The sequence below is a fragment of the Mobula birostris genome, chromosome 24 (assembly GCF_030028105.1).
Source record: "Mobula birostris isolate sMobBir1 chromosome 24, sMobBir1.hap1, whole genome shotgun sequence".
In the NCBI taxonomy this organism is placed as follows: Eukaryota; Metazoa; Chordata; class Chondrichthyes; order Myliobatiformes; family Myliobatidae; genus Mobula; species Mobula birostris.
In genome coordinates this window covers 28524846-28551088 of record NC_092393.1, presented here as the reverse complement: position 1 = coordinate 28551088, position 26243 = coordinate 28524846, and the positions used below count along the sequence as shown (strand labels likewise).

Below are 26243 nucleotides of genomic sequence, written 5' to 3'. Positions count from 1 at the left end.
AGTATAGGAGCAAAGAGGTCCTTCTGCAGTTGTACAAGGCCCTGGTGAGACCCCACCTGGAGTATTGTGTGCAGTTTTGGTCTCCAAATTTGAGGAAGGACATTCTTGCTATGGAGGGAGTGCAGCGTAGGTTCACTGGGTTAATTCCCGGGATGGCGGGAATGTCATATGTTGAAAGATTGGAGCAACTGGGCTTGTATACACTGGAATTTAGAAGGATGAGAGGGGATCTGATTGAAACATATAAGATTATTAAGGGATTGGACACGCTAGAGGCAGGAAACATGTTCCCAATGTTGGGGGAGTCCAGAACCAGAGGCCACAGTTTAAGAATAAGGGGTAGACCATTTAGAACTGAGTTGAGGAAGAACTTTTTCACACAGAGGGTTGTGGATCTGTGAAATGCTCTGCCTCAGAAGGCAGTGGAGGCCAATTCTCTGGATTCTTTCAAGAAAGAGTTAGATAGAACCCTTAAAGATAGTGGAGTCAAGGGATATGGGGAGCAGGCAGGAACAGAGTAGTGATTGTGGATGATCAGCCATGATCACAGTGAACGGTGGTGCTGGCTCGAAGGGCCAAATGGCCTACTCCTCCACCTATTGTCTATTGAAAATTGGCAATGACCAACTTACTTTTTAGAGGCAGTAGGGAAGGAGAAGCTTTAACATTAAAAATAACCATAAATATAATGTAAAAGGTGAGGGCCATTGAACAAACGATTAAGACAATGTTAAGTTAGTTTCTAGAAAATGTCTATTTATTGTTTTTATATACACACACACAATAACAGTACAACCTTCAACCAAGGACAGCATTATATTAGGGCAGGGTTTCTCAACTGGGTAACCGAGCAGCCCCATTAACAATTTCATTAGAGGTCTCTTAGCCCAGTATGGCAGTACGCAATAGGACCGTTATTTATTTGGTTGAGTCCATTCTCAGTTTTTGACACGAGATAGGGGAGGCTGTTGATAATGGGCGAGTGCTGTATTGCACGGAGGGGAGGATGGTAGCCTGAAGTGTGTTTTCTGAGCATTGAATGGACTCACCCAACTTGGAGTGTGATATCAGCCTCTTCCTCCCGAATTACCTCCCCCAACTTTCCCTTTAGCGCTGCCAACTGAGTTACTGACTCTATTGGCGTGGTAGAAAATTAGAGGGAAATTTTCATTTTAAAGACAGTCCAGTGTGTCGATTTTTGAACAGGAGATATGAGATGGAAGAGGAGGATTCTAGGCCTAGCCCTACAGACAATTCTGAAAAGAATTAGTGAAGAATTACAAACTTCTGAGTCATTTAATTTCACTAGTGCAACAGCAACAGACATTTTTAAAAAAGTCTATCTTCACAATGAAAGCTACTTATCAATGGATTTTACATGGACTGGTGATTCAAGTTGTCCTAGTCCATTGTGATTTGTCTATGGCAAACAACAAGCACAGGTTTCATACGCTAGGCCTGTATTTGAGCCTGATCATGTCACTAAGTAGGAACATGTTTTTTCAGAGTCTTGTATAAAATATTGGCTTAGGCTACATTTTAATTCACATTGCTTTGGCTTATGGTTTTTTAGTAACTTTACTATTCAACATTGTCAATAAATTTTCATGTTGTAAATAGCATTAATTAATTTCAATTTACAACCTTTATTTAAATTAAATCTACCTTTAGAAAAATTAAATTCCATTTTGGCTTAAGCCAATTATTTAAAAGAAATTCATTATGTTTTCCTTATGAGTTTTGTTAAAATTTATGAAAGGAGAGATATTAATTTTAAGAAAGTTGGCTAAAAGTTCATCCTCTATTCAAAAGAGCATTGACCATTACTTTTGGATTATTTTATCTACAATTAACAGATCACACTAATGTACCATGAGTTGTAGATATAATAATTTTTACGCTGGGGTTCCCTGAGACCTGAAAATTATTTCGAGGGTTCCCGCAGGGCAAAAAGGTTGAGAAAGCCCGCTTTAGGTTATAGAGTATCCACAATGTTCACATCATTGTTTCAGTACCTTTGTAAGCACCAAATAATGGCTGTACTAAAAATGTAGGAATATTACTTTGTATCGACTAATAACATTGTCTTTAAATCTACAAAACAAAGCTGCTACCTAAAAGTGTTTACATAATTAACAGTTCAACTCTCAGACAGGTGCTTACAATAAACACTGCACACTCTTTACTGCAACAGCCAACTTAAGCACACAGAACAGCCCATTGATCACTGTTTTGATGGAACTGCTTTAGCTACAATTAAATGAACACCACAGAACCAACACCAATACGCAAGATCGGGTTTAGGACACTTCCTTAAGAAATTTCTGTAATGCCATCCTGCCGGGGGAAGTGATCCAACTCTGACATCCACAAAAATTTGTTTTTGTATAAAGAATATTTCTAGCTATTGAAGACTCATTCTTCCTCAAATTTAGATTTTACTGAAACTGTTTGATGCAGAACTTGGTCCAATGCTTCCTTAAATTCAAGGACAGTCAGTTTTCTCTTCTGGGATTCAACTTTCTTGTCACTGTAACTATTGCACTAACACTGGAAGATATATCATTAGGTTTATATGATAATTTCAGCAAAAACAATTGTACACCAAAATTCATCACATTATTGTGCAGATGTACAGATCCTCAAGGAAGCCCTCCATTGGTCGGGATCAACCATGGATGTTACACCATAAGATATAGGAGCAGAATTAGGTCATTTGTCCCATCAAGTCTGCTCCACATTTCCTGTCAGCTGATCCAATTTTCCTCTCAACCACAATCTCCTGCTTTCTCACTGTATCCCTTCATGTTCTGACCTCCGTTGTGACCTACTTGTCCATACATAAGCCTGTATGCAAAGCCAGGGCGATATGGTATGGAGAGCAAGCGGTTGCCCATGCAGCAGGCTCCCCCTCTCCACCCAGTTGATGAATCCAAAGGAATAACAGAGACCAATACAGTCTGGCACCAGTGGCAGAGAGGAGCTGCCAGTCAACACTGAACTCAATGTAGGACTACTGCCTTAGGGACTTCAACTCTGGATTTTTCCTCGGAGTTTTCTCCTGAAGCCTTCCCCATGAGTAGGTATAGCCGTAAAGAACTGGAGGTTTGAGGTCAGGTTTTTTATCTCCTAGATGAGCTGCCAACCACAGCTACTGAGCTCCATCTGCCCGGAGTGGCTGGTTTTAAGGTACGAGTAACCTGCCTTTGCCACTTCTTCCCATCAGTAGAAACAGTTCCACCAGGCTAAGCCACATGTAAAGGCCAGGAGCTGGACTTAGATGTCAGAGGCTATTTGAAATGCACACCATTGGGAGCATTTAATAGGTAGTGGGAGCATAACCCACACCCCAGTCCTCCACCCAAGCTATGACAACCTTAAGGTACCAATAGATCCTTACAAGCAAAGAATAATTTGACTGCCAGGTAGCGTGCAACAACAAATATATAGAATTAATACCAACCTTTTCTTATATTTCAGGGCCAAGTCTTTCCAATACTTAATTTTTTCTTCTGGGGTTGCAAATTCTGGGTTTTCCTCATCCATGATGAAATGAGCCTGAAATGGCAAGAAGACATAATAACTTAAGTTCAGAATAATTGCTGGAGCAAGGTTAAGAACACAAATGCCTTCACAAACCATGCAACCTTTTGTAATATTTTCTTTTAAATAGAACTCATAAAATTGCTAAAAATCAGAAGCCAACACCAAAAGTTTCAAGAAATAACAACCATGGACTGAAGACAAACGTATGTGCAATTAGAGTGATGCCAATACTTTTGCCTAATAATTTCCCTTCAGCCGACTCCCAAAGTAATGAAAGATATGGTAAGAGACATTAACAAATTTCATTTACTCTCTCATAACCCTCTCACTGATATGCAGATTGGGCTCTTGGCTCCAAAACTGACATCATACCTCCAAACAGTGAAAATAGAGTTGAATTCCAGAAGACTAACTGTCCTTGATTTCAAGGCAGGATTGGACAAAGTTCTGCACCAAAGCATTTCAGCAAAATCTAAATTTGAAGGAAGAATGGCTCTCTAGTAGCTAGAGAGATTCTTTGCACAAAAACAAATTGTTGTGGATGTCAGAGGTGAATCAGTTCTCCTGGCAGGACAACGTCACAGGAGTTTCTTAGGGAGTGTCCTAGGCCGACCTTGTCTTCTCATCATTGGTCTTCTATTCCCTGCTGATGCTGACTAGTGATTTAACTATTTTATTCCAGAGACAGGCCATTCATAACCAGTCAGATGGTAAATTAACCCATGTCCACTTGCAACTAGTTCAGGCATGAATTGTTAACAGGTAAATACTATTCTAGTCTATCACAATTTAGCACATTTCCAACAAGCCAGAATCTAACCTGTTATTACTGACATCTACAAGATAATACCAGCACCAAAACAACAATCATCTCTCAGTCATAAAGCACTACAACACAGAAACCTGTTTTTTCAGCCCATCTAATCCATGACAAACTATAACTCTGCCTAATCCCATTGATCTGTTCTCCATACCACTCCCATCTATTTACTTGTCCAAACTTCTCTTAAATGTTGAGATCAAACCCACAACCACTACTTCCACTGGTAGCTTGCTTCACACTCTCACCACCCTCATACTTTGCCTTTTACCCTTAACCCATGACCTCTAATTCTAGTCTCATCCAACCTCAGTGGGGAAGAAAATATGCTTGCATTTTCCCATATCTAAAACCCTCAAACCACCCCTGAACTCTTTTTCCAGGCAACACCAAAACTTCAGAAAAAGAAACATCTCCATAGATACACCACCAAAAACTTCAACAATCCTTTAAATTTATTTTGGGTTACCATCAGTTTCTAAAGATGATTTTTTTTTGTATTAAAATTTTTTTTGCACCTTCTTCAGTACTTCTATAAATAGTTAAATATCTCCATTAATCTAACCATTGTCTGGTGAATTTACCACAACTCCTCTGCAGTTTAGCTTCATCTTTCTGAGAAATTAAACCAAGAGTTTTGTTTGATCATTTATGGACTTACTGACCTTGAACATTATCTTTAATAACATGCGTTTTAGGCAGCACAGTGGTGCAACTAATAGAGGTTCTGCCTCACAGCTCAGCGATTCAATCCTGAACTCCATTGTTTGGTTTCCTTTGACAAAATATGCTTTTTCTGTGTTCTGGTTTTCTCCCAGACACCAAAGACTTGCAGCTAAGTAGATTAACTGGCTGCTGAAAATTACCTTTTGTGTGTAAACAAATGGTAGAATCTTACAGAAGTTGGTGGAAAAGTGGGGAGAATAAAATAGGAGCAGGGTACTTGGATGTTCAAAGATCAATATGGTCTTGGTGGTCAAGGTGCCTGTTTACATACTACAGGACTCTATGTTCTCTTTCTTCCTGTAACTCTGGAATCCCAGAGTCCTATTAAAATTATCTATACTAAAGTTAATTTGATAATTATGCCCACATTCTTCTATATTTTCTAACTCATCATCTACATTAATCACAATTTCCAATTTAGCATTGATCACAAACTCTGAAATTGTTCTTTTGATTCTAGAGAATTTAACTGTTTATTCAAAAATAGACTACTGTGTAAGAGGTCCTTTTCACATCAATTATTCTTCTAAAAAGTGTCCAAGTTATTCAAGATAATCTATTCAACAATAAACTATTTCTCCATCCTCTCAACATGCTATTTGAATTTATTATTAGCTTCATAGCTTAAATAACAACTGATGCAATTGATTTTCATTGAGATAACAGCATGCATAACAATCAAAACAGCATTTCCAGCTGTTGGAAGCATATCTGGAATCTCGCTACACCAGCTTTAGCACATTAAAGAATTTATCAATAGCCATCAATCCTATTTAATCATCTGCAAAATTAACTTACTGAACTATGCAATGTAGATCTTGTCTCTACCCTTCCAATGCTGTAAATGAAAGACGATTTACTAGATTTACATCTAGATTTAAAAAGAACACTAACTGCAGCTAACTAAATAGCAAACAAAACCAAACTACAAACTGTATAACATCTATTCAATAAGACAGAGGCAAGCAAATCTAACCATGAATATGAAATTCAGTGAGTATGTCATGGCATAAATGTAAATAATTGCCATGGAGAGATACAACACCAAGTCCATGTCAATCATTGCAAACCTATTTACATTCACCTACCTTAATCAATTTTGTTTTCTTCACATTCCATAAACTAGCACCAGAATCTCTCACCTACAATTTACAGTGACAATCAATGTACTAACCTACCGCCTTGGACTGAGAGAGGAAACTGGCACATCACAGGTCAGGATCAAATCTGGGTAACTGGGGCCATGAGGCAGAAGCTCAGCCAGCTGAACACACGATGCACCCAAGAAAAGAAATCAATCTTTCTGTGTCAAACTATCAAACATATTAAAGCACAAATTCTTGACACCCGCTAATCTCCTGAAGGCCAAAAGTCAACTTGCCCATACTTCCTGTACACAACCATGCCACCACTAGATGTAAAGCCATCACTTCTCAGACTGTCACACAACTGATCTCCTTTAAGGAATTGTCCTCAACTCCCTAACACAATCAGTCCATTTCTACCTCCTTTCCAGGAACAAGAAGCCAGACTGCCCTGGTGATTCATCTTAGTTGTAACAAAATTTATCTTTACATATTACAATTTTTTCTTGACCCCCTTAATCAGTGTCTTTCCACCCACAATAAAAATATTGCAGATGTTCCTCACTCTTTTAACGGGTTCCAATTTTATTTCATGGAAATTTAAACTTGAAAAACCTCCATCCTCCAGAAGCAGAGAACCCTATTTCTTTCTCGAATAGAGGCTAATCCATTACATAAATACATAACAAATTCACCACTGACTCCACTTACAAAAATAAGTTGCAATAAAAGCTAGATGTGGTTCAATCAATGCCCTCTTTTGGCAAGTTATAAAACACTTTTGTCAGGGCATCAATGACAATATCCATTTCCTATACTGAATCTAAACTACAAAATAATTTACTTGACTACCTACTTCCAACTTTTCCTTTAGTGTAGTCCTTGTCCCACTTCTCCCCGACTTTACTTCTCCAGCTTCATCTCTGCCAGTGACCAATGTTGACTGTATGCCCAAAGCTACTGTTGGATTAGACTGTATGCTTGTTACTTTCTCTACAGTTTAATAATTGCTTGTATTTTATACAACTACTTATATACATGTAACTGATTAGCATGATTCCTAGTGGTCATTGTAGTATATACAATTTTTAGTGTATACCCTAGTGGTTACAGCTCTTTGCAAATTCTGTAAAGTTTTCTGGTATATTGCATTATTTGAATAGGGGCTATATGACTGGTTAATTCTTATCTACATATTTGAATGGAATTTGTTATCAATGGCATAAAAGAGCTGAACACATCAGCCTGCCATTATTTTTCTTATTTCCCATCCCAACTAGACTCCTGTTGCTATCAGTTTCCACTCCTCTTTGTTCCATTAGCACTTAATAAACTGATGAAGTAACACATTTTGTGCCTTTTTTTAATTTCTGAAAACCATGGATTAAAAATATCAGAATCCAACACAACTTAGACAGCACTTCTAACAATTCCACTTGAAATCATGGTTCCAACTAAAATGGCAGCAAAGAGGTTAAATTTCCAAATTAGCAATGCCTAGAAAAAGAATCAGCAACAGATAGAGAACTTTAAATCAGTAAACAAATTTGGAATGCGAAGATATTATTAGCAATGCTAAATATATTAAACTATCCAAAAAAACCTATAGAAAACAAAATGTCATGCTTACCCAGTCTGACCTATATATGATCCTTTAGCAATGTGGAAAGCTACTAACTACCCTTAAAATAGCCTGGTAAATTCACTCAGATGAATCAAATCATTGTAAAAATACAAGAATAAATAGCGACGTACTCTAGATCCAGTTACTGAATTCCGAAACACAGGAGCACAAAGATCCCCGTCAATCCAGCAACATTAGCAGAGTGGTTCAAGGACTCCTAAACAATGGCTCTGGACCCCATTAAGACAGCAGGTCAAACAAAGGCAAAATAAACCCCAAACCATCTCAGAACAGTACTGCATAGGAAAAGGCCCTTTGGCCCATGATATTGTGGCAAAGAAAGAGATCATCTGTAGCTTTTCCCAGTGGTGATTCAGTAATCATTTGGCAGAAGTACTGAAAGAAATTTGTTGGTTATGTTTGAAGCCTTCCCTGATTATACTCTTCCTCCGCTACACTGATGACTGCATTGGTGCTGCTTCATGCACCCATGCTGAGCTTATCAATTTTATTGACTTTGCCTCTAATAACCTTGGTCCATCCTTGACACCTCCCTCTCCTTTCTCGATCTATCTCCATCTCTGGAGACAAATTGTCAGCTGACATCTTTTACAAACCTACTAATTAACATGGTTATCTTAATGATGTTTTCCATGTTGGGGTACATAGAACAAGAGGGCACAGCCTCAGGATAGAGGGGTGTCTATTTAAAACAGATGCGGAGAAATTTCTTTAGCCAGAGGGTGCTGAATTTGTGGAATTTACTAGCACAGGTAGTTGTGGAGGCCAGGTTGTTGGGTGTATTTAAGGCAGCGCTTGATCAGTTCTTGATTGGACACGGCATCAAAGGTTACGGGGAGAAAGCTGGAGAGTGGGACCAAGGAAGGGTAAAAAAAAAATTAACCATGATTGAATGGTGGAGCAGACTCAATGGGCCAAATGGCCTAATTCTGCTGAGTCCTTATGGTCTTCACTTCTTCCCAACCCACCTTCTACAAAAAGGCTATTCCCTTTTCTCAGTTTCTTTGCCTCTGCTACATCTTTTCCCAGGACGTAGCTTTCTGTTCCACTACATGAGATTTTCTCCTTCTTTAAAGAATGGGGTTTCCCTCCCTCTATTGATGGTGCCCCCACCTGTATCTTCTTCATCGCCTGTACATCCACGCTCACCCCATCTTCCCACCACCTCAATAGTGGTAAGAGTCCCACTTGTCGTTTCCTACCACCCCACCACCTCCGCTTCCAACGCACTATCCTCTGCAACTTCAGCCATCTCCAAATGGGCTCCTACCACTGATCATATCTTTACCTCCCCTCTCCCAACTTTCTGTAGAGATCACTCCCTCCACGATATCCTTGTCATTCGTCCCTCCACACTAATCTCCCTCCAGGCACTTATCCCTGCTAGCAGCCTAAGTACTACACCTGCCTATATATCTCCTCCCTCACCTCCATTCAGGGCCCCAAATAGTCCTTCCAGGTGAGGCAACATTTCACCTGTTAAACAGAGGCTTTTTCCCGGGGCTGAAATGGCTAAGACGAGATGGCACAGTCTTAAGGTGCTTGGAAGTAGGTATAGAGGAGATGTCAGGGGTAAGTTTTTTTTTAAAAAACGCAGAGAGTGGTGAGTGCTTGGTATAAGCTGCCAGAGATGGTGGTGGAGGCGGGTACGATAGGGTCTTTTAAGAGACTCCTGGATAGGTACACGGAGCTTAGAAAAATAGAGGGCTATGAGTAACCCCAGGTAATTTCTAAGGTAAGGACTTGTTCGGCACAGCTTTGTGGGCCAAAGGGATCTGTACTGTGCTGTAGGTTTTCTATATTCTAATCTGCTGGGGTCGCCTATTGGGTCCAGTGCTCCCGATGCAGCTTCCTCTACATTGGTGAGACCCACTGCGGACTGCGGACATTGGGGACTGCTTCGTTGAACATCTCCACACCATCTGTCACAAGCACTTCCTCTTAAGCCAAGATGAGGCCACCTTCAGGACACAGGAGCAACACCTTACATTCCATCTAGGTAGCCTCCAACCTGATGGTATGAATATCAAACAACAGGAATTCTGCAGATGCTGGAAATTCAAGCAACACACATAAAAGTTGCTGGTGAACGCAGCAGGCCAGGCAGCATCTCTAGGAAGAGGTGCAGTCGACGGTTCAGGTCGAGACCCTTCGTCAGGACTAACTGAAGGAAGAGTGAATAAGGGATTTGAAAGTTGGAGGGGGAGGGGGAGATCCAAAATGATAGGAGAAGACAGGAGGGGGAGGGATGGAGCCAAGAGCTGGACAGGTGATAGGCAAAAGGGATACCAGAGGATCATAGGACAGGAGGTCTGGGAAGAAAGACGGGGGGGGGGGGGGACCCAGAGGATGGGCAAGGGGTATATTCAGAGGGACAGAGGGAGAAAAAGGAGAGTGAGAGAAAGAATGTGTGTATAAAAATAAGTAACAGATGGGGTACGAGGGGGAGGTGGGGCATTAGCGGAAGTTAGAGAAGTCGATGTTCATGCCATCAGGTTGGAGGCTACCCAGACGGAATATAAGGTGTTGTTCCTCCATGAATACCAATATCCCTTTCCGGCAAATAAATTCCACTCCCTTCTATTCTCCACTCTGACCTTTCAACTCTTCTCACTTGCTGATTATTTCCCCTCAGTCCCCTCCTCCTATGGTCCCCTCTCCTCTATCAGATTCTTTCTGCTCCAACCCTTGACCTTTCCCACCCATCTGGTTTCACCTATCATCTTCCAGATAGCCACTTTCCTCTCTCTCCATCTTTTTATTCTGGCATCTTCCCTCTTCTTTCTCAGTCCTGAAGAAGGGTCTCGGCCCAAAACTTTTGACTGTTTATTCCTTTCCATAGATATTGCCTGACCTACTGAGTTCCGCCAGCATTTTGTACATATTGCAATGCCATTGAACATTGTTAGATGGAGAACTACACCAAGAGTTGCTCGGTGACATTCCAGCTGGGCTAGGAATGATTAACTAGAATGTGGCAGATGATTAAAGTACTTACTAGATTTCATTCTCACCAATCTGCTTTATTAACATATTTATTAACACATGTAACTGTTGTAGTTACAACTGCACAGGCTTTGTGATAACAAAATCCAGGTTTTACATTTAACACGACCACTTCATTGTGTACTCGATCTTTGTATTAGATGAAGTACATCCATAACAGATCCAATAGGTCAAATTGTAATCACCACTGATAACAATCATAACTGTTGTTGGTAAAATCTCTGATTCAACAAGCAGGTGTCAAAAAGTGAGACAGATCGGCTGGTTGAGTGGTGTCACCATAATCTTGCACTAAATGTCAGTAAAACCAAGGAATTAACTATGGACTTCAGAAAGGTGCAGCCAGAACACACACCAGTCCACATAAAGGGGTCAGCCATAGAAAGGGTGATCAACTTTAATTTCCAGGTTTTAAGATCACTGAGAATGTCTCCTGGGCCCAACACAATGATGCTATCATGAAGAAGGCATGCCAGCAGCTCTTCTTCATTTGATGTTTGAAGAGGTCGTACATGACTCCACAGAGGGGTGTATGGGGTGTCAGGGAGGGGTAGCACCTCTGGTGGGGGAACATGTCGTGTCCTTTTCAGGGCGGTTAGTCCACCTGTGGTCCCCACCTGGCACTCAGCTCTCACCTGTGGCTCCCCGTAGCTGTTTGCATGCGACAGCGGCCACACCCCGGGCAACGGCTTCGACAAGCCGGCTAAACCAGGTGAGGATAGCCGACGGGTCTCAAACCCTTGGTGTGATAGGGAGTTGTCTATCCAAGCATGTGAACACAGACTCCGGCCGATTGAGCGGACAAGACCTATGGAAGGTCCAACGGTCAAGAAGGCGGTCTCTGCAAGCGTCGTGGAACGTGTAGAGCAGGACAAGACACAGAAGATATCCTGGTCATCCACTGAGCCTAGTCCCATCTCCAGCCATCTAGACTCTGTCTTGCCACTAGATCCAGATGGGAATTGGGAAGAGAGAGTGAGGCTGACGCTGCGCAACTCTCCCTCACTTAAATCCAAATCACGCGCTAGTCTCGACACCATCATAATGGTGTCGAGGTCCTCATCGACGTCAATGGTGGACGAACAACCAACATGACTCCACAGAGTTGTACAAATTTCTATAGATGTACAGTGAAGAGCAACTGTTTGTTATGGAGGCTCCAATGCATAGGATTGCAAGAGGCTACAGAGGATTGTAGACTCAGCCAGCTCCATCTCGGGTACGACCCTCCTAATCATTGACAACATCTTCAAGAAGTAGTGATTTAAGAAAATGGTATTCATCATTGAGGTGGTATACGACCCAGAAGGTCATACTAAATGGATTCATGAACAGCTTAATCACTTCCATTGTCATTTAGTAATGCATGCATTAAGAAATGATACAATGTTCCTCCAGAATGATATCACAGAAACACAAGACAGTATGTTTTCATGGCATAAGGCAGTGATTCTGATCAGGTACACTCACTATTTCCCCATCTCTTCTCTTTCCTTCCCCTAGAATCATGTTTCTTTATCTTTACCTCCCATGTTATTTATTTGACTCCCACTTTAAAGAACCAAAAAAAGGATCTAGTGCTTTCCTGGCGGATATGAGAAATGAACTCTAATATATATACACACATACATATATATATATATACACACACACATACACACACACACACCCCTGATGAAGATGGCGGAGTTTGTCATCAAAACGTTGGTTAAAATCGACACCTGTACCTGGTTGGAAGCCTGAGAAGAGTTTATTCACCCACTTTAAACAGTTTACTTTCTATTAAAATAGCAATGGAGAGGAATAGGAGCAGACAAGTTAGGAAAACATTTAATTGGAGTAAGGGGAAATATGAAGCTATCAGGCAGGAACTTGGAAGTATAAATTGGGAGCAGATGTTCTCAGGGAAATGTATGGCAGAAATGTGGCAAACATTCAGGATATATTTGTGTGGCGTTCTGCATAGGTATGTTCCAATGAGACAGAGAAATGATGGTACTCAAGAAGAAAAGAAAAAGCTTACAAAAGGTTCAAAAAATTAGGTAATGATAGAGATCTAGAAAATTATATGGCTAGCAGGAAGAAGCTTAAGAAAGAAATTAGGAGAGCCAGAAGGGGCCATGAGAAGGCCTTGGTGAGCAGGATTGAGGAGAACCCCAAGGCATTCTACAAGTATGTGGCCAGCAAGAAGATAAGACGTGAGAGAAGAGGACCAATCAAGTGTGACAGTGGAAAAGTGTCTATGGACCTGGAGGAGGTAGCGGAGGTACCTAACGAAAACTTTGCTTCAGTATTCACTACGGAAAAGGAGCCTGGCGATTGTAGGGATGACTTACAGTAGAATGAAAAGCTTGAGCATATAGATATTAAGGAAAAGAATGTACTGGAACTTTTGGAAAGCATGAAGTTGGATAAGTCACCGGGACCGGACAAGATATACCCCAGGCTACCATGGGAGAGGAGATTGCTGAGCCTCTGGCAATGATCTTTGCATCATCAATGGGGATGGGAGAGGTTCTGGAGGATTGGAAGTGGCAGATGTCGTTCCCTTATTCAAGAAAGGGAGTAGAGATAGCCAGGGAAATTACAGACCAGTGAGTCTTATTTCAGTGGTTGGTAAATTGATGGAGAAGATCTTGAGAGGCAGGATTTATGAACATCTGAAGAGGCATAATATTATTAGAAATAGTCAGCATGGCGTTGTCAAAGGCAGGTCGTGCCTTACGAGCCTGATTGAATTTTTTGAGGATGTGACTAAACACATTGATGAAGGTAGAGTAGTAGATAGTGTGTATGGATATTAGCAAGGCATTTGATAAGGTACTCCAAAAAAGGCTTGAGAAAGTAAGGAGGCATAGGATCCAAGGGGACCTTGCTTTCTGGATCCAGAATTGACTTGCCCACAGAAGGCAAGGAGTGGTTGTAGACGGGTCATATTCTACATGGAGGTCGGTGACCAGCGGTGTGCCTCAGGGATCTGTTCTGGGACCCCTTCTCTTCATGATTTTTATAAATGACCTGGATAAGGAAGTGGAGGATGGGTTAATAAATTTGTTGATGACACAAAGGTTGGGGGTATTATCGACAGTGTGGAGGGCTGTCAGAGGTTACAGTGGGACAGTGATTGGATGCAAAATTGGGCGAGAAGTGGCAGATGGAGTTCAACCCAGATAAATGTGAGGTGGATCATTTTGGTTAGGTCAAATATGATGATAGAATATAGTATTAATGGTGAGACTCTTGGCAGTCTGGAGGATCAGAGGGATCTTGGGGTCTGACTCCACAGGACACTCAAAGTTGATGTGCTGCTTGACTGTCTGGTTAAGAAGGCATATGGTGCATTAGCCTTCATCAACCGTGGGATTGAGTTCAAGAGCCAAGAGATAATGTTACAGCCATATAGGACCCTGGTCAGACCCCATTTGGAGTACTATGCTCAGTTCTAGTCACCTCACTACAGGAAGAATGTGGAAATTATAGAAAGGGTGTAGAGGAGATTTACAAGGATGTTGCCTGGATTGGGGAGCATGACTTATGAGAATAGGTTGAGTGAACTCGGCCTTTTCTCCTTGGAGCAATGGAGGATGAGAGGTGACCTGATAGAGGTGTATAAGATTACAAGAGGCATTGATCATGTGGATAGTCAGAGGCTTCTTCCCCAGGGCTGAAATGGCTAACACGAGAGGGTACAGTTTTAAGGTGCTTGGAAATAGGTACAGAGGAGATATCAGAGGCAAGTTTTTTTTTTAAAAACGCAGGGAGTGGTGAGTGCGTGGAATGGGCTGCTGGCGATGGTGGTGGAGACGGATATGAATCGGGACCTTTAAGAGACTCCTGTATAGGTACATGGAGCTTAGAAAAATAGAGGGCTATGGGTAACCCGAGGTAATTTCTGAAGTAAGTACACATTTGGCACAGCATTATGGGCCAAAGGGCCTATACTGTGCTGTAAGTTTTCTATGTTTCTATCTAGGTTTCCAAAAACAGAACATCTGCATGATTTCTTATCAATTTTAAAACAACTTTAAAAAAAATGGCAATATACAATATTGTGCAAGAGTTTTAGGCATCCTGATTTTTTATATAAAATTTCCAAATAAATTTCCAAAAACTCATTTTCAAAAAAATTAATGTTTAACAAATTATTGTACTTTATTAAAGTAAAATATTAATAATAGACCACTTTTCAAATAAAACTTGATTCTTTGTTTAATTATGCTCGAGGCTATATACCTACAAACATAACAAACAGGATACTAATGATCAATGACATAATGAGTCTTTGTGAACTAAACTGATTAACTGAAACAGAAATGCATGTAGAAGAAATCAAAATGGGTGAAGGACAACCAAACTAAAAGGTGAGGGTATGGCAGATCTAACAGTTTAAACTTCAAATCATTAACTCTTACACCATGGCATGAGTGTGCATAACAACGAACACAACAAGGTGGTCTTCCTTAATTAGCAAGGTCTCTCTCAAGCAGAAACTTTGTGCCAGATAGGAGTTTCAAGATTTACTGACTGAGATATTCTAAAGAAGCACAAAGAAATGGGCAAGGTATAAGACTAGAAATGCAGTGGTCATCCACGAAAACTGAGTGCAGCTGAAGAGAAATACAGTCAGCCCTCCTTATCTGCGAGTTCCGCATGCGCGAATTCAACCAACCGCGAAACGAGAAAACCTGGAAGTGCTCTTCCAGCACTTGTTGTTCGAACACGTACACTTTTTTTCTTGTCATCATTCCCTAAACAATGCAGTATAACAACTATTTTACATAGCATTTACATTGTATTAGGTATTATAAGTAATCTAGAGATGATTTAAAGTATACAGGAGGATGTGCGTAGGTTATCGTGGATCGGGATCAAAAAAAATGGAAGTTCCCTTACTAAGTAAGTCAGAACAAGTACATCCGGTATGATTTAGCGTCAGTTAGTCAAATGTTTATCTTAGTCTATAGTATATATATTACCTTCCATGCATATAAAACACTTAAGAAACGATGTTTCAGCGCCGGCTCAGGAACGGAAATTCCCGAGTTCGATCCAGTGACAGACTGCTCACGAGCACGCTCTCCATCTGTGTCGGCTTGATATGGAGGTTCATAAATCCAAAACCCAATAATTAAACCACTGCGTTGCCTAGTAATAATTGTAGCTTTCATCGGGGCAGGGCTTTTCTCACTTTATCCTTTAAAATTGTTCCGATCGTTGACCAACTGTAGCCTAATGCTTTTCCAATGACCGACGGCGTTTCACCTCTTTCCACACACTATTATTTCCACTTTATTTTAAATCACGATCATGATTATTTTCATGAACAGAAACACTGTGGATTCAGAGCTCCGCCGCTGGGTCCTAATGTTCACCGCACTGAGACAGGGTAAATAAGGTCCACCGCATTTATACAGACTGAATAAGAGACTTGAGCATCCGCGTTTTTTGGTATTCGTGAGGGGTCCTGGAACCAATCCCTCGCGGATAAGGAGGGCCGACTGTATATAAAACTAAACTGTTTTCTAAATTGGAAGATGTCCAGCACTGCTATCAGCTCTGAACTCACAGAAACCACTGGAACCCAAGTATCGTCTGAAGATGTCTTGTCAGAAGTGGTCTTCATGGAAAAGTCAAACTCTTCAGTGAAATGAAAAACAAGGAGTTCTGCAACAGATGGTACGGCCTCTACAGAGCCCTGACCTCAACATCATTGAGGCTTCTGTCTCTCCAGGTAATCCCAAACAGCAAGTGAGATAGCCAAAATCTGCAGAAGAACTGTGGCAAGTTCTCCAAGATGCTTGAAACAATTTAACTAGCCGATTTTATAAGAAGGTGTACTCAAGAGAATTGATGCAGTTTTAAAGGCAATGTATGGTCACACCAAATATTAATAATTATTTAAATGATTTTTTTACTGTTTACTGCTCTCTGTAGTAATTTTTTGTTATTTAGAAGCCTTTCATTTCATTATATTTGAAAACACCTTCACTTTACAAATTTTCTAACATGTGCCTAAGACATTTGCAAGGTACGGTATGCTCCATTGTTACTTATTCCTCAAACTAAAATAATAAGAGGGTTAGAAACAAGTGTCTTATGGAAAGTGCATTCTGAAATGTATGCAAACATAGAATCTGTTGTTTATGAGCTTCAGAAATTTCAAAACCTGTACATAACTGAATTAATATATTTACTTACAGGCTTCAATTCTTGGGGGAGTTTTTTTCCATGGAAATACAGAAATAATTAGAAGGAAAGTCAGGTGATAAGGCAATCTGGTATTTGGGCAGTGATGAAATCTTTCCATATCTGGCAAGAGCATACACATCACTAGATCATCTGTGTTAGTGTCAAGGGGAATCTATGACAATTCTTCCTTTTTATTGGACCATCGCCTCACCAAGCAATGTACATAGCATAATGTTCAAAGCAGAACAGTTCTCTTCTTGACTTTCATTAAACGGCACTATTTCAACATTGTCTGCCCTGGTATCCTTGTTTATCTCACAACTTATTGGTGTACCTCATTTTCATCCATATAATAAATGTTTATAGGTTGACCTAAATTTGTTATCTCTACCTGCTCTGTTGCTATCCATCGGGCAACATTTTGAATTCCCAACTGCAATAAATCCAATAATGCATCAGTGATCTTCTCAGTTCTTAATGCAATTATAACCATAAGTAATTTGAAAAATAGCATAATTCATTGAAGCCAATTTTTATTTCAATATGTATAAAATTAATTTGATAGTCAAAATTTTAATAGGTTAAAACTTCTAAAGTATAATACATTATAATTATTCAAACCTGGACATTTAATTGATGCTAGATTAAAACTACAGCGTAAATTCAAAAATTAAATATTTTCACTATGAATCAAAATGAACACATAACAAACAGTTTTAATTAGTTCTTTCCATGATATCTTGGCTCCAGAAACAATTCCAATTTGTCCTTCAGAATCATTATGTCTATTCAATGAGTTGTTGTGATTAGGAATGCCCAAAATAGTGAAACAGACTTATTAACTGCACTAAAGAAATGAACATACTTACATGGCTAAGGAACAAATAAACTGGCAGGGATTAACCAGTGAAAAAGAAGCATAAATATATGGCAACACAGGAGATTCTGCAGATGCTGGAGAAACTCAACAAATTAGTCATCATTCTTGATAGATGCTACCTGACTTGCTGAGTTCTTCCAGCATTTTGTGTGTGATACAAAGGACCAAATGATTTCTTTCTGAACTGTATATTTCCGTAATTCTATTAAACAGTATTGCCACAGAGAACATAAGCCATTTTAAGGAAATAAACTTGCAAGCATATACAATTGCACTGATTTCAAAATTCTGATTGGACTTCATTGAATTGATACCACGGGATTAATTCTAACCGCTGGCATATCCAGAAATGTGTGGCGGGAAATAAGAATATACAGCTGATCACATAGGATAGAAATGAGGGAAAATTTGTTCCCTCAACAGGTTGTCAATATTTGGAATTTAGTGCTTCAATTGATACCTAACCATTAAGAATTTTCAAGACAATGACCATTTTAAAAACAAAACAAAGGAATAAAAGCATTTGGAATGTGTGGAAAGGTAGTATTGAGATTGTAGATCAGTATAATCTTAGTGAAGCACACTGAATACCACTGCCTACAATGTACTCATATTGTTAGGTTCATGTGAATTTTCTCAAGAGTTCAACCGAAATAATACTGAAAACAGTCTACTGAAGATCACAGGGGAGAATACAAAAATGTATATTTGAATGATCATGCTTTACTGAAAGAATTTATATTATTTCCTGAGTAATTTTTTTTTACCTAGCCTATTAACAAACTGTAAAATAAATTTAATTCAAATTCAGTCGAGTTTACAGCCCATTAAAAATTATTCTCCAACAGACTATAGTCCAAGCTTTATATTCAATGTAAACAACTATACTACACTGCAAGTTTCATTCATCTATATTTTGCAGCTGTGATAGATATTATTTCACACTGCAGGAGGGTAATTAATGTTGAGCTATTCTCACCAATCTCAATAAAACATTACTCAAGGGTGCATATGGTGAAATGCAATTTAATTGCTGCAAGAGAGAATAGCCATTGCAGTCAATAATCTGAAGAATAATTGAAAAGACAGCCTTCACAGTTGTCAATGGTGTTTAACAGCAAAGTAGCGAAAGTTCAACGCCTGAACAAAACTGTCCCTGTTGCCAGCTGTAAGTTTGATGAGAGTTCTGAGAGCAGATAAACAGTTTTAAAAACTGTACACTTTTTCATGTATTAAACACAAAACACTAAAGCAGTAACTTGAGTCCTTTTAACTCCAAATCTTAAATGGTATCATAAAAAAGATGGAGTATGGAAGGAAGGTACACAATTACACGAACTTTGCACCTTTTAACTGGACACATCATGAATCTGTGCAGAAGAGACTGTAGGTGTCCACTGACTATATCAAGAATAGAGGAATGTGTATTTTTACACAACTATCGATAACTTGAAAAAATGGCCATTTATATCCTTAAATGCAGAGCATTTTGCTCCCCCCCACAGTAAACTCCATAAATCATTTTAAAGATTGCTTCCAGTTTAAGATACATGATCAAGTATGCTTTGAATTGTCTTTGTTTTATATACAAAACATCTAAACAACTATAGCAAACATCTTAAAGTGAAGTCCTTTTTTACCACATTTATGTTTATGAAACCATGCTGGCTACAGTTTCCATACCAACAATAAATGAGCTGACACAGGAAGTTGAGTACGGCATTCATTATACTTATTCCAATCGTTTACTTTCCAATATTTATCAGAATTCTTATAAAACAAAGACAATTCAAAGCATACCTGATGACTACTTTCCTTTTTTTGAAAAATTAAACTAAATGTTCATTTTACTTCATTTGCATGGTATGTGTACAACTGTATCATATACAAAAGGCCAAATTACGTTTACTTGATTCTTTGCTAATGTTTATCACCATTGGAACATGTCAAGTAGATGTTACGGGCTTCAAAGGACAAAAGGTAAATCAGAATACAGCAAACTCAAGTGACATGACACAAAAGTATGAACATTGAAAGCACTGTGTATTTTATTCTTTGTTAAATTACCAAATATCATAATTCTAAAATTAGTAACTTCCATCACTTCTCATATTTCCTTAAAACTGTTAAAAGACCATAGAGTGGTTCCCTAGTGAGATAAAATGGAATCTTGACCTCACAATTTACCTTATTATGATCCTTACTTTTATTTATTTAGTGATACAGCAGAGTAAGCTCTCGAGTCATGCTGCCCCACCTACTCCCAACAAATCTAATGAATCCTAAACTGATCACAGCTCAACCTACAATGGCCAATTAACCTAGCCAGTACATCGTTTAACTGTGGGAGGAAACAGTAGTGTGTTGGTTAGCACAAGCTTTACAGTGCAGGTGACATGGGCTTCAATTCCTGCTACTGCCTGCAAGGAGTCTTTACGTTCTCCCCGTGACCGCATGGGTTTCCTCTGGGTGCTCCTGTTTCCTCCCACAAACCAAAGCCTACTGGTTGGTAGGTTAAATGGTCATTGTAAATTGTTCCATGACTAGGACTAGGCTAGGATTAAATTGGGGGATTGCTGGGCAGTATGGCTCGAAGTGCTGGAAGTGCCTATTTCACAATCAATAAATAAATAGATAACAAGACCAAAACATCTGGGGAAAACCCATGTATACCACTAGGAGGACATACAGACTCCACTGAGAGGACTTACAGACTCCACTGGGAGGACATACAGACTCCTTACAGATGGCACTGGAATTGAACTCCGAACTGCAGAAATCTCAGAGTTGTAATAGTTTCACACTAATCACTACACTATCTTGCACCTTTTTGTCTATCGGTATTGCACCCTCAGTTAGTATAACACTTTATTGGTTCATCGTGTACTACCTTAATGCACTGTGTAATAAATTGATCTGCAGGAACAGCATACAAGTGGTTCACTGTACATCAGTACCTGACAATAATAAATCAATTACATTTCATTATCACTACAGTATTTGAATCATTGATAAAACTAAAAATAATGTAACAGCAACAGAATTATCTAACAATGCAAGTTCATCAACTAACAAAAAGCTATTGGTACAAGCATCTAGCAAATAAATTAATTAACTGGAAACAAAGGCAATATGAAGTGCTGTACAAGAATGTTGATGATGGTCACCTCTCTTTTGTCATTCAGCAACAAATAGTGTATTTGTCATGTAATTTTGAAAAATAAAAACATTTTGAATGTGTTTGCTGGTTAGTCTCCCGATAAAAAAATCACAGAACTGACCGCACAATATTTTCCAGTAAATATTATAATCACCTGTTTAAATCTGATATTGCATTGGAATACATTATGCACAAGAATGGAGGAATAGGCAGTGATCAGTTTTAACATTAATATCAAGCAAGAAAGTTGAAGTATGTCTGTGCAACTTCAAAATATCAACATTATGGATGGCATCCTGGTCAAACTAAAACTCAGACTGTACTGTGTGATTCTTCAAATTACTTCTAAAAATAAAATAAAACAAGCCCGCTTCTGTTTATTAGTGAATACAAAGCAACTACTTAAGGAACTAATTTAGAAATTAGGGTACAATCTGCTGCTGTGTTCTTCCTGTAAAGTGAACAGCACACCTATTTAAAAGAGCTGTTCAAAACCTCCAAGCCATTGGAGGCTCCCTTTACTAAAATCAGTCTTATTCTCAAACCACACAGATCATAACATACAGGAGCAGAATGAGGCTATTTGGCCAATCAAGTCTGCTCTACCCGTGCCCCTTCGTGCCCTAATCAATCAAGAATCTATCAACTTCTGCCTTAAATATATCCAATGACATGGGTAAAATACCCAATGACATGGTCGCCACAGTCACCCGGGGCAACGAATTCCATAGATTCACCACTCTCTGGCTCAAGAAATTCTTTTTCATCTCCGTTCTAAAAGGATGCTCCTCTATTCTGAGGCTGTGTCTTCTGGTCTTGGACTCACCCACCACAGGAAACATCCTCTCCACATCCATTCTATCGAGGCTATTCAAGAGTTTCAAAACTATATCCAAGGAACAAAGTTCAGGATTCTATAGAAATCACCTAAAACATACGTGCACCTTCATCCGTCATTATTACTGTGGCAAATTGATAATTGTATACAATTATATTGAACCATAGGCCAATATACAATTAACTACTTACAGAATCCGGATGCATCTTCTGGGAGTATCCTGTACACCGAAATGCTCTATGTCACCAATAAACTAAAGCTAACGTGACACACATCTGCTGTTTTACCACGATTTCCAATTAAAATACATGAACAGAAGTTCTAATAGGCAACTTCAATTTTGCGGTAAAATCGGTATGACTTTCCGCACTCTACAATCAGATCAAAAGCTCCAAGGTCGGAGAAAGAGGAGAGACTGCAAACGAGGAGCTTGGTCAGAAATGATCAATGTTTACACTTTCATTGCAAACAGTACATGCCGTCCAGTCGGAAGGTATACAACACAGTGGGGGCTCTAATTCTGACCTGCTCGGGACTTGGAAGCGACAGCAGCCCAAGTACGGGGAGTGCCCCAACGACAAAATAACTACCTTCATTGACAGGCGAAGCAGCCAATTGGCTCCGAGCCGGCAAGCCTCAGCCAATCGGCAATCTCGAGAAGAGAGGGCCCTAGCTGAAGGGGGCGTACCTCAGGTCTGAGTCGGTTTTTTTTACCCCCACGCCCCTCACACACAATAACCTCCCCCTCGCCGGGTGCCCGACTTTACCAGACGGCGGACAGCCCTCGGGGAGATCGGGCCCGTCAACACGGGGTGTTAGGGAAGCGGCGAGCCGGCGTCCGCTCTCCCACCCCCCGGGATAAAGAGGACGTGGCAACTCCAGCTGTCACCGGTAACGGGGAGCCGCGACAGTCCCGGCTGCCAATGCTGAAACGCGAGATTCTGCCCCGCCAATTCCTACCTGCACATCTCCGGTACGAAATCCGCCGCGTCTCGTCCCTACCGCCGTCAGCACCTCACCCACGCCATCACCAGCTCTCTCGCCCCAGCTCGGCGCTAGTTTCCTGTCCGCGCATCACTTCCGCTCCAGCTTCATTGTGCGGGAGACGGCGCAGGCGCGCCTCCGCGAGCCCCCGTCTCTGTCGCGCGCGTCACCAGCCGCCCATCATCAATTTACGTCATAATAGCTGTATCCTGGCATGCTTCCACGGAGTAGCTCGGTTTCCTTCCAGTCATTTGTCAGCGGCTATTTCTGTGGATGACATCAGTTCCAAAATAAGTCTTTATCTTCCCTATATTTTGTTCCGATGGGAATGCACCGACATATGATTTTGTGACTGTACTGTTTCCTGAACCTCGGTACTTTTCTGCTGGTCACGCTTCACTTGCAAGTTACAGCACTTGTGACTGTCGGGCGCTAAAGATAAACAAACCAAATTTCTCTTAAGGGTGCATACTGTATAGCAAACTGATTATGTTACCAAAACTAGAATCCAGACTCCTGGATCTCATCTGGGTACACAGTTTTGAATCTATGATGCTGACTAGGGAATGTGTATATTATTTAAATAACATTTGAGTGATCTTGATTAAGCATTCTTATTCATAATTCGTTGCAGGTTATATGTATAAATATGCGAATTGCTACCACGTGATACATGCATGCCTTGCTTTAAGTAAACATGAGGTCAGACTCACATTTTGGACCACTGTGTCTTCTTTTGAATTAGCTTAAATGTTTAGAAGTTACAAAACATAACTCTGTAGATGAGCGATTTTTAAAACAAACCTAAGGCGGCTACTGACCTGTTGAGGTGCGGCGAGACATTCAAACTGAAAAAAAGAGCACAGCCAGGAATGGCGAGTGAGAAAAACTCAGCCCGGCACATACAGAGATTCAGCCCAGCACTGCGTGTTAAAAAAAGGCAGAGCAGAACGTGTTCTTCGGAAGGAAAGACACAAATGAGTACTAAAAACAAGTCCGAACACAAAGAAGTCAAGGGTTCATAAAGACTGAGTACTAGATGATAATAATCATAAAAAAAGAGCAGCAATGGCTGGCTCTGTTGTAAAAATTGATGTGTCTGATTACACAAAGGATAACTGGAATATGTACACTGAGCTAATTGAACAGTATTTTGTAGCAAATTAAATAGCCAGTGAGAATTAAGTACCAATTTTGCTGATTGCATTGGGTTTAAATGTGTACATTTTGCTTTGAATTTTGACTGTTCCAACCAAACCAGTAGATATTAGCTTTGCTGATGTTATGTAAGTAACGCAGGGACATTTAGAATCAAAACCATTGTTGATTGCAGAATGCTTTAGGTTCCATAAGTAGAATCAAAAGGAATGGGATTCCATTTCAGTGTACATGATTGAATTGCAGAGACTGAGCATTGTCAGTTCAATGGTGGGCTTAATGATGCATTGAGAGATTGTTTAGTTTGTGGAGTCTTACACGAAAGCAATCAAAAATGGCACAACTTACATTTAAAAGAACAGTTGAAATAGCTGTATCAATCGAAACAGCAGAGAGGCGCAATTGAGTTGCAGTTACAAATGAAAGTGAAAATGAACAAAATTGCAAAATCTAAACAGAAACTGGCCTGACTAATCAAATTGTGTTACCATTGTGGCTGCTGATTTTAAATTGTCCAAGCATCTTCAGTTCAGTGATTGGCTTAATGATACACTGAAATATGGTATTGTTTTGTGGCATTTTACAAGAAAGCATTCAAAAACAGCTCCTAAGTGAAGCACAGTTCATATTCAAAAGAGCAATTGAAATTGGTGTACCAATGGAAATTTGCTGGCCGGTGGTGTAGTGGCATCCCTACCAACTTTGAGGCAATCTGGCCAACACTTAACACATTTTCCAACCATGTTGGATTGAGCATCAAGCTAGCAATTAGGCCTTGTAAAAAAACAGACAAATACAAGTCAGCTGCCCATTGCACTGCAAGGTGTGAAGAGGAACAACAACAAAAATCAATGGAAACAGCAGTCAGAGATTCAGTTGAGTTGCAGTTAGGAATGAACGTGAGTGTGAGCAAAATGGCAACGTCTAAACAGAAACCTGGCTGGCTGAAAAAAAACTGTTTCCACTGTCGCAGGAGCTTACGTTCAGTACACCAATGCCAATTTAAAGGTGAAACTTGCAGAAAATGCAACCAAGTAGGACGCATACAAAGAGCATTTGGGCAGACAAATAGAGAACATGTGGAAGGGAAAAGGCTAAAAAGTCAAGCTGCAGTTTCAAAAAGAGCACTCACAACATGCTGGGGGAACTCAGCAGGTCTGGCAGCATCCGTGGAAACGATGAGTCGATGTTTCGGGCCGGAACCCTTCGTTGGGACTGAAGAGGAAAGGGGCAGAGGCCCTATAAAGAAGGTGGGGGAGGGTTGGAAAGATGATATATATTCCAACCCTCCCCCAGCTTCTTTATAGGGCCTTTGCCCCTTCCCTCTTCAGTCCCGACGAAGGGTTCCAACCCGAAACGTCGACTCATCGTTTCCACGGATGCTGCCTGACCTGCTGAGTTTCTCCAACGTGTTGTGAGTGTTGCTTTGGTCCCAGCATCTGCAGATTATTTTGTGTTCAAAAAGAGCACTAATCTGAATGCAACACACAAAAAATGCTGGAGTGGCCCAGCAGGGCAGGCTGCATATGTGGAAAAGAGTAAACAGTTGATGTTTCAGGGCAAAGCCCTTCTCCAGCATCTGCAGATGTTCTTGTGTTTCTGAATCTACTAATATGCATGCTATTGATGAAAAATTTGATAATAATGAGCTTGCCACAGGACTGTGAGCTTTGATATTTACATGTGGAAGCTAACAGTAGACAACAAGAAATATGACATATACCAGAAGTGAATGACAAATTAATTAATATGTAGTTAGATGCTGGTTCAGCTGTTTCAGTCATTCCACGAAATGAGTATGAACAGCATTTCAAAGATACCAAACTGAAGCCTGCAGATATCCAGCTTATGCTAGGAAAAAAAGAGAACTCCTGTGGGAATAGTATTCATAATAGTGAAATACAACAACCAACAAGCCACATTAGACTTGAATGTGGTAAGAGCAGGAGGACCAGCATTGTGGGGTCATGATTGACTGAGACAAATACAGCTTGATTGGAGATCCATCCACAATTTGCATGCCAAATCCCCTACAATGAAGCTATCTAAAAATGAATTTAAAACGGTGTTCAGGGACGGCATTGAAAAACTCAAACACATCAAGGGTAAAATAGTGCTAAATGAAAATGCAGCACCCAAGTTTTGGAATGCCACATCCGGTTCCACGATAAAGTAGCCAGTGAGCTAGATTGCATGGAGGCTTAAG

General features: G+C 40.2%; 1 protein-coding gene across 3 annotated transcripts in view; it reads right to left on the bottom strand.

The window, feature by feature from the left end:
- LOC140187114 (nuclear distribution protein nudE-like 1) overlaps positions 1-22996 on the bottom strand; it is a 53608-nt gene extending 30612 nt beyond the window's left edge. Inside the window, exons 1-2 of one of the 3 annotated variants that reach the window (XM_072242076.1) lie at positions 22856-22996; positions 3464-3558 (exon numbers count right to left, since the gene is read on the bottom strand). In XM_072242076.1, the coding sequence (XP_072098177.1) occupies positions 3464-3546 (83 nt within the window). In that variant the 5' untranslated portion in view covers positions 3547-3558; positions 22856-22996. Of the gene's footprint in view, positions 1-3463; positions 3559-22086; positions 22421-22855 lie in introns of those variants that run through there. The other 2 variants (XM_072242077.1, XM_072242075.1) reach the window with 2 other exon arrangements.
- Positions 22997-26243: the final 3247 nt, after the last annotated feature.